The sequence below is a fragment of the Coffea arabica genome, chromosome 1e, assembly GCF_036785885.1.
Source record: "Coffea arabica cultivar ET-39 chromosome 1e, Coffea Arabica ET-39 HiFi, whole genome shotgun sequence".
Taxonomy (NCBI): Eukaryota; Viridiplantae; Streptophyta; class Magnoliopsida; order Gentianales; family Rubiaceae; genus Coffea; species Coffea arabica.
In genome coordinates this window covers 5,606,116-5,615,169 of record NC_092311.1, presented here as the reverse complement: position 1 = coordinate 5,615,169, position 9,054 = coordinate 5,606,116, and the positions used below count along the sequence as shown (strand labels likewise).

The 9,054-nt window shown below is 38.5% G+C and overlaps 2 protein-coding genes across 6 annotated transcripts; both read left to right on the top strand.

The window, feature by feature from the left end:
* Positions 1-1,180: 1,180 nt before the first annotated feature.
* LOC113736669 (putative disease resistance protein RGA4) lies at positions 1,181-2,485 on the top strand. Its single transcript, XM_027263738.2, has one exon. It carries the CDS (start codon positions 1,601-1,603, stop codon positions 2,483-2,485), a length of 885 nt encoding a protein of 294 aa, XP_027119539.1. The 5' UTR covers positions 1,181-1,600.
* A 229-nt stretch (positions 2,486-2,714) lies between these two features.
* LOC113704383 (disease resistance protein RGA2-like) lies at positions 2,715-8,382 on the top strand. 5 transcript variants are annotated; one of them, XM_027226358.2, is made up of 5 exons: positions 2,715-5,627; positions 6,233-6,373; positions 6,748-6,849; positions 7,126-7,231; positions 7,323-8,382. In XM_027226358.2, the coding sequence occupies exons 1-2, from the start codon at positions 2,997-2,999 to the stop codon at positions 6,275-6,277; spliced, it is 2,676 nt and encodes an 891-aa protein (XP_027082159.2). In that variant the 5' UTR covers positions 2,715-2,996; the 3' UTR covers positions 6,278-6,373; positions 6,748-6,849; positions 7,126-7,231; positions 7,323-8,382. The 5 variants fall into 5 exon arrangements, with proteins under 5 accessions (XP_027082159.2, XP_071908688.1, XP_027082337.2 ...); XM_027226536.2 differs by lacking the exon at positions 6,748-6,849 and having other exon boundaries at positions 2,716-5,627; positions 7,323-7,433; positions 8,085-8,382; XM_027226406.2 differs by lacking the exon at positions 6,748-6,849 and having other exon boundaries at positions 2,716-5,627; positions 7,323-7,433; positions 8,062-8,382.
* Positions 8,383-9,054: the final 672 nt, after the last annotated feature.

The following is a 9,054-nucleotide window of genomic DNA, read 5'->3' as shown; positions in this document are numbered from 1 at the left end:
TTCTGATATGATCCCAAAAGTACATACTTTCTAGGGTGGCAGATGAATATTTCTCGAGTTGGAGTTGAAGCTTATCACTCAATGTGTAGCTACTCTGCTTATGATCCTTCATTCCTATCTCTCTCTGTTTCTTTCTTTTGAAGCGGTACCTCCAACGGACTAACAAATGAGGTGAATTCCCATTTAGTCTTTTTCCAATTTGATTGTGGTCATAGTTTATTGTCCCTCTTTTCCAACAATTCATTCAGATATATTCCGATGAAAGGGTTCCAGCATTCAATCAGTAAAGATGAAGGCCCCATCAACAACACTGATTAAGAAAATTCAGGCGAAAATGCAAAGCAACTTTGATGGCAAAAGCAAATCACCTGCGCTTCTGAACACGGATTGAGGGCTTTTATAGTCCATCACACGATTCTTGTTATTTTTTGTTAATATTAGAAGTAAACATGCATCTACGTGAACTATCTCACTGATTATGCTGATTGAACACCTTCAATGCAACAAATGTACAATTTAAGCACGACTTTGTGCTGTCATCAATATGTAAATAAAGGTCACATTGTGGTTAATATTTTCCTTAATTTGTCTCATGCAACTATGCCTAATAAAATTCACTTTGGAAAAGCATTAATGAGAAAAAGGGAAAGACCCCAGCAGCAAGCCAAGCACCTTTATTCCTTTGGAACCTAAAGCATCCAACTATGCCAACGAAGCACTGCTCTACACGAATTGACGGCTCATTATTTCTTGTAACCCATAAATATCTCACTGGTTAGTGTGAATACAGCAAATTACATTTGTATGTACAAAATAAGCATGAATTTGTGCTGTAATCAATATGCAAATGAGAGTCACATTATGGTTAATTAATCTTGGCCATAAATTATCTCGAGCCACAAAAGTTACCCCTTATCAAATTTCATAAGTGAAACAGTTTGACAAAAACAAGGGATATGTAACTGTGGATGTCCTTTTGATGTGAAGATTGAAGCAAATGCATCTTTCAAGTTACTAATCCCCAGACTTCATTGATAAAAAAGAAAAAAATTTTAAGAAGGAAAGAAAATTGGATTGTAGGTCTTAAATGCGACTTCAATTCCCCATGAAAGTGGATACAGAATCCTTGGTTTTATAAAGTTTAAAAGGAGCAAGTCTGAAGATTTTACAATAGAAGCAAATATCTGATGATTATTTCTTTCAGAAAATACACGTTCAAGTAATTTGAGATCACAAGTTTGGTTATTGAGACACAAAGCTATAAACCATCCACTTATGTCTTTATTCTTAACCAGCCAAGAAGCAAAGTAGCTCGTCCAAAAAGAAGATTCCCTGTTTGTTTGTAACACAGGTTTCTTTACCTAATAGGATTATTACTACAGTTTAGTTTAATTTTCAATGCTTGAGGCTCGCACTATAGAATTAGCAGTAGCTCTAGAAGTCTTACCTTAGAAGCACTTCAAATTCTTTTCTTCTCCAAACATTTCTGCTTTTAGCTGCTGAAGCTGAAGAATTCCTTCTTATCTCATTCCAAAATCCATCCTGATCACCACCTTAATTGATTCTTTTCTTCTAATTTCAATTCCAAGCAAGAAAAAAAATGGCCGATGCAGCTATTAGCGCTACTATTCAGGTTGCATTGGAGACGGTTATTTCCCTTGCCGCTGATCGTGTTAGTTTGGTTCTTGGATTCGGAGAGGAGTTGGAGAGACTACGCCACACTGCAGAAACCATCCGAGGTATCCTGGCTGATGCGGACAGGAAAATGCATATTGCCGGGGTGAAAAATTGGCTCGAGCAGCTTGAAGGAGAGCTTTTTAAAGCGGAGGATGTGCTGGACGAGCTCAACTATGAAAATCTTCGTCGGGAGGTGAAGTACAGAAATCAACTCAAGAAAAAGGTATGCTTCTTCTTCTCGTACTTTAATACAATTGGTTCTCGTTCAAGGTTGGCTTCAAAGATCAGGGACATCAACATGAACCTAGAAAGGATCAATCGGCAAGCAAATGATGTGGGACTGGTCTTCCGGTTCCAAATTGAAGCCGCACTCCCTGCTGCTACTGGTGCCACAACAAGCAGACAAACCGACTCTATTCTCGTTCCAAATGTTGTAGGAAGAGTCGACGATGAATCAAAGATTGTGGACATGTTATTGAGGCCATCTGAAAAGGTTCTTTCTGTTATTCCCATAACAGGCTCAGGAGGTTTGGGAAAAACAACTCTGGCGAAATCAATCTACAATAATCCAAAAATAGATGGGCACTTTGGCCAAAAAATTTGGGTTTGTGTGGCTAAAGAACAAATTAAGATAATGGAGCTGTTCAAGCTCATTTTAGTACAATTGACAGGAGAAGAAGTTAAAGTGGATGACAGGAATGTTATCGTTAAAAATATTGGAGAAAAGCTCAAGGGACAAAGATATTTCCTTGTTCTTGATGATGTGTGTGTTGCGGAAGCCCTACCAAAGTTAAGGTATAACGAGTAAATTATTGTACCTAAAATTGCAAAAATGGTAATTCCCAGGAAATATTTGGTGAGGCACACTGGCCTGCTTAAGTACCAATTTCCTAGACAGAACCACCTATATATGCACTTAATTGCACAATAACTCACTACAAATATACCTACAAATATAGCTACTAAATAGACAATAAAATAGAACACCAGAATTTAACGAGGTTCGGCTAATTTGCCTACGTCCTCGGACACTACCGACAATTTAATATTTCACTAGAAGAAATATTACAAAGAGAGAGAAGAAAGCAAGTTATTGGCTCTTGCTTGGTGTACTTGAATTGGTTTGTTTGAGAGCTATTTATAGTTCTCAAACAACCTCTCAAATGTTAAACTTAACCGATGTGGGATTTAGAAACTTAGGCCAAAGAATTCAAAGTCCTCAATTTTGGCTTGAAAAAGTCATCAATTGAGGCTTGGCTTTGAATTCAACAGTGTGGGATCATGATCAAGGATTGTGGAATGATTATTTCAACACTTTGATGGGACTCAACGAAACCAAAGGAAGCTGGTGTCTTCTCACTACTCGGTCGAAACCAGTGGCTGATGTTGTATCTACACATTTGAAGATGAATAGCGGTCCTTATTTCTTAGGAAAGCTATCACGTGATGAGTGCTGGTCCATCATAAAAGGAAAGGTGATGAGTGCAGGGGAAGAAGTACCAGAAGAATTGGAAGCATTGAAGAAGCAAATTTTAGGGAGATGCGATGGCCTACCCTTGGCAGCAAGTTTGATTGGTGGCTTGTTGCTTAACAACAGAAGAGAGAAGTGGCACTCCATTGTGCAAGAGAGTCTTTTGAATGAATGTCAAAGCGAGATTGAGCAAATACTTAAGGTGAGCTTTGATCATTTGTCACCTGCATCAGTTAAAATATGTTTTGCATATTGTTCAATTTTCCCCCAGGATACAGAATTGGAACAAGATCTATTGATTGAGCTTTGGATGGCGGAAGGTTTTGTTCAACCATATCGCCAAAACCAAAGGCTGATGGAGGAAATAGGGGGTGATTATTTTATGATTTTGTTACAAAATTCCTTATTGGAAAAAGTAGAAGAATCGTGGCGGGGAACATATTATTATAAAATGCACGATCTCGTGCATGATTTTGCAAAATCAATTCTCAATCCAGAAAGCAGCAATCAGAATCGCTACCTTGCATTGGGCTCTTTTGAAGGTTTGGCAGAAAATACCACAAGGACAATACCAGCATCAATTCGCACATTATTTCTCCATCTAGAGGGTGGCGTATCTACTGACATGCTTTTAAGATTCAAGTGCTTGCATGTTCTCAGATTGTCTGGCGATGATGTCGAGTCTCTACCGAGCTCCATTGGCAAACTACTACATTTGCGGTTGCTCGACATTTCATCTTCTGGAATCAGAAGTTTGCCAGAATCTCTTTGCAAGCTATATAATTTGCAGACACTAACGATTAATGATTATGCACTTGAAGGAAGTTTTCCAAAACGGATGAGCGATTTGATTAGCTTGCGACATCTAAACTACAATCATTATAATGTAGAATTAAAAATGCCGGTGCAGATGGGACTATTGACTTGTCTTCAAACTCTGAAGTTTTTTAATGTAAGTCAAAAAAGGGGATGTGGTATCGAAGAGCTTGGGACCTTGAAATATCTGAAAGGATCGTTGAGTATAAGAAATCTTGGACTAGTGAAGGGCAAAGAAGCAGCTAAACAAGCAAAATTGTTCGAAAAGCCAGATCTGTCCGACTTGGTGTTTAAATGGGAGAGTGGGGATCGGGAAAGCGATAATCGTGAGGAGGATGTGTTGGAAGGTCTCCAACCTCACCCAAATTTGCAAGGGTTGGAAATTCATTCTTTTATGGGTAATAAATTTCCACAATGGCTTATCAATTTGTCAAAATTGGAGACATTGCGGATAGAAGACTGCGAGAGATGCAGTGAACTCCCCTCATTAGGACAACTACCATCCCTCAAACGTCTCTCTTTGATAAGATTGGACAACATTCGATTTATTGGAGATGAATTCTACGGTATTACTGCTAATGGGGAGGAGGAGGAGGAGGGCAGATCACGAGCATCAGGAAGCAGCGCTAGAAGGCGAAAATTCTTTCCTGCCCTTGAACAACTCTATGTACGAGATATGAGGAATTTGGTAGACTGGAAAGGTGCAGACCAAGTGAGGTCAACAGTAGGTGAAGCAGAAGCAGATGTCTTTCCCCTGCTGAGGAATTTTTACATTCAAGATTGCCCACAACTGACCACTCTTCCATGCTCGTCTAAAAGTCTACACGTGGAGAATTGCAATAATCTAACAAGTATAAAAACGGGTTACGGCACTGCTTCTGTTGAGGATTTGAAGATCGACTCTTGCGACAATCTTAGGGAGCTGCCAGATCTGGATCTGTTTGGATCGAGTTTGCAGCGATTGACCATCTCATTTTGCCCAAGATTAATTAGTCTAGGAGTAAATGGACAGAAATGCCCCCTACCATGCCTTGAGCGATTGATTATTTGGAATTGCAATGGGTTGACCACTATATCCGACAAAATGTTCCAGTCATGCCCGTCTCTGATGTGCCTGTGGGTGGAGGGGTGCCCCAATCTGGTGTCGTTTTCGCTTAATTTGCAGGAGACGCCTTCTCTCGAGGAATTCACCCTAGCCAACTGTCCCAAATTGATCCCTCATAGTTTCAAAGGATTTGCTTTTGCCACCAGCTTAAGAGAATTGAGCATCAACAGTCCCTTCTCCTCAGATGACTCCTCAGTCGATGATTTTGATTGGTCTGGTTTAAGATCAGCATCAACACTCCGTGAGCTTCGATTAGAAGGGTTACCTCACACGGAGTCCCTGCCACACCAGCTTCAATACTTGACTACCCTCACTTCACTAAGTCTTCAGTACTTTGGAGGAATAAGAGTGCTACCGGATTGGATTGGAAACCTTGTGTCCCTTGAAACCCTATGGCTATGGAATTGCGAAAAGCTTCAGTCTTTACCATCCGAGGCCGCCATGAGACGACTCACAAAGTTAACAAGTGTTGAAGTTCATTTTTGTCCTCTACTAAGACAACGATACACTTCCCAAAGAGGCATCTACTACTTGGAGGAGGAGATTTCAAGTGATCCAGTAAGATTTTTCTATCTAAAGTTCACACACATACATATATGTATATAAGTTTTTTTGTTTCTGAATCTCATTGACATATATTTGCTCTTTACTCTCTTATTCTCTTCTACAAAATTTCACTAGTTCCATATAGTCATCCTCTGTAATTCTCTTCTATTGGGCAGACATTGGTTTCTCTTCAAAGATTAGTTTTAACAAAGCCTGGTTTTGAACAAATTGGAAGAAACCAAAATTCTGGATTTCGTCTGCCTCTCTGAACCACTAAAAGATTTTGTACATCTTAAAAACTCCTTACACTTCAACTTTTTAAATTCTATTTGGCCAAGGACGAAATTATTAGCGACGGTGCATACACAATTAGCCTCTTTGTTTGAATGTGTTGGAAAATGCTTCATTTGATGTGCAATGCTAGATGTACATGGATGCATTCTTCATTTTTCTATCACTGATATTGCTAGTCTGAACGGACAACATTAAAGCTAATCAAGAAACATTTGCAAAGAAAATTCAAGATACAATTTGCTGTTCAAGTTGCAATAATTTTGGATAGTTGTTTGTCATGTTTCACAAGTTTCAGAAGTTTATACATCACAATTACCATGCAGACAAGCAGTGAGAGCGAAGAAGATGAATCGACAACAATGAACTAGCAGGCAGAGAGGGTGAACAAAAAAGCATTCATGGTGCTCAAACATCAGCTTCATGGTGTTTCCCATCGTTGTTGAAGAAGAAGAAGAGGTCAGGAGGTATGTTGTGCAGAAAAGTGATAATGCAGCATTTCTCTCCCCAAGAACTCTTTTCTTACCTCCATCCAATTTACTAAAAGTACAAGGAATTGGTGCAGGTTTGCATTCTAGTGTGCTTGAGTCATGTAATTGGCCTAAAAACAGGGCATTTTCCTGTACTTTTATCTGTTTGTGAACTTTTACCTATGCCTACAGCTTATCTTTTGCTCTTTAAGTTTTGTATATTTGCTTGGTGCTAAACTTGTCTTTTGATTGTGAAAGAATGTGGTCTTTTCCGATTTCTTGCACTACTTACTAGACCATAACTTTTCTTTGCTTTCATTGTTCATTATAATTGGAGGCATACTGAAATGTACCATTGTGATGCTTTCCAGAGTCTTAGGAGACATAGCTTATGTTATTGGACAAAGGACGCCATCGTTTACACACCAATTGTCACACGATATTGCATAATAGGAGAAACTTCTTGAATTCTGGTAGGCTTAATTGGTTTAAGTAGGATGATGTTTCTGTTATGTTTGTACTGACCCCTTCTATTTAGTTTACATAGATCTAATTGGGCTGCTGCTTCTGATATGATCCCAAAAGTACATACCTTTAGTTTTTTAAGCTGCAGTATCGGTTTTTCTCAATGCACTGCCATCACTAGTTTGTTATATTGTTGGTTTCTGGTTGGCAGATGAATTTTTATTGAGTTGAAGTTTCATTTCTTAGCATTTATTAATTCTAATTTGAATTTGCTTTTCATTTAGGCCATGTCCTCGCTTAAAGGTAGGGATAATACATTAGAGAAGATTTGAGGAGGCTATTGATTACGTAAATGAGCAGCATCCTTCAGATGATTCCTCTGTTCCAGCTGTAAGACTGTTTGTTGCCATAAATTCAACTCTCTAGTTCTGGCTTTTATGAATCAAACGAACTGAACTCTAGCATTTTGATTGTTTTGCAGGATCCCGACCTAACCTGAAAAATGCAACAGACACGAAAGAGGCACAAATCCCTCCGGAGCTTATCACTCGATGTGTAGCTACTCTGCTCATGATTCAGCTGCTTTTTGGGTGTACATCTCTAAGATCCTTTATTCCCATCTTGTCTCTTTCTTTGCTTCATAGAGGGCCCACTTGTGATGATGTTTATATTAGAAGTTTGATCACTTGGACGATTCCCTTCCCCTTTTCCTGTTAAAACTACAAGCTGTGCATATTTTGGTTTATATTTTCCTTATGGCTTATTATCAGTTCAAAGTACTGAATCTCAGTTTCAATAAAGTGGATATTTATGGCTATTAAATTGTAGCCATAATGAAGTTACTGACTCAATCTAGCAACTATTCGTATAATGGGATCACTCCCTTGTTTTGCTTTTTTCAATGAATTAAGGAGGAGTTGAAACTAATCTCAAACTTCGTTTAACTGATAATGAAGCTCACCCTTCACTTGCTTGCTGCTGTTAGGTTTGCATCATATTTTTGAAATATTTTCTTTGTCAACTCCATTTATTGGTTAGAAAGTTCTTTCCGCAGTTGTAGGAATGACACGACTAGAATATCAGTTCTCTATTCGAGAATTGAACATCTGTGCGTACAATGTTTTAAATGCTCTTCATTCTACAATTTGTTGTTTTGTTTTCTTGTGATGTACACAGTTCGACCTTTTTGCGAATGTATACTTATTGGCTTAATATTGCAGTCATTTATTGCAAAAATGTACAGAGAGGCAGTTTCCACTAGCTGATGTGGCGCAAATATTGGATTCTGCAATTACAAGCTTGAAGCCTTGCTGCCCACAAAACCTTCCAGTTTATACTGAAATACAGAAGTGCATGGGAATTGTCAGGAACCAAATATTGGCGCTTATACCTACTTAGCCAATAAAACTTGGACGAATTTTTTTTCATATCTGCAATGTAGTAATTGATTTGATTGCCATCTTAGCTTCTAAGGCTACCATGACAAAGTTTTCTGTTTGTACCCACCAACATCAATGCAATGAATTATCACTTCCATTATACTTCGAATAAGGCCATCTATGTTCAAATCCATGATAGATTTGCCTCTTACTTCCTGTTGTTAAGTAGATTACCTAGCCATTAGTTCTCCTATGGTGATAGACACGAACAAGTTGTTGGGCCCTTTCCAATTATCAAAGCTTTTGCGGCTGTTGAATGGATTGTGCAGGATCCTTTTGGAATCACAGTTTTGGAGCAGGCAAAGGGAGTTTTTGCTTCTGCACTTACCTAACCAGAGGTTTATAATTTTCGAATGCACTTGGAAGCCAGAGATTGTTGTCTCGGCCTGAATTTGCACACATTGCTAGCAGCAGTAGATGTTCACTCAATATTCAAAATATTGTGTATTGATCTAAGAGCTTTAGTTGTTTTACGCCTTTTAAACAAGATAGAATTTTTGTTATTGTTGCTCACTGCCTGCCAGGCTACAAAGACCCGGAAAACATGGGATTTCTTGATAATGGAAGTATTTCCCAGTTCAGGAAAAAAGAAAAATGAAAAAGACATTAATTGAAGGGCAAACTATTTTTAGTACAAGGTTGGCGTGAAAAAAGTAGAGATTGAAATACCTCTCCTTTTAACCAAGAAGAGTTGGCCATTAGGTGAAACATAAGATGCAGGCGACTAGAGGTGAGAAGTTTTAACATTGAAAAAAAAAATGGTCTACTTTTATT

What these genes read in the sequence shown, in the direction of transcription:
- LOC113736669 (XM_027263738.2), top strand. Translation starts at nt 1,601, where the DNA reads ATGGCCGATGCAGCTATTAGCGCTACTATTCAGGTTGCATTGGAGACG.
- LOC113704383 (XM_027226358.2), top strand. Translation starts at nt 2,997, where the DNA reads ATGGGACTCAACGAAACCAAAGGAAGCTGGTGTCTTCTCACTACTCGG. An exon ending in AGGAGATTTCAAGTGATCCA is followed by an intron (nt 5,628 to 6,232) that starts GTAAGATTTTTC and finishes ATTACCATGCAG; the next exon opens with ACAAGCAGTGAGAGCGAAGA.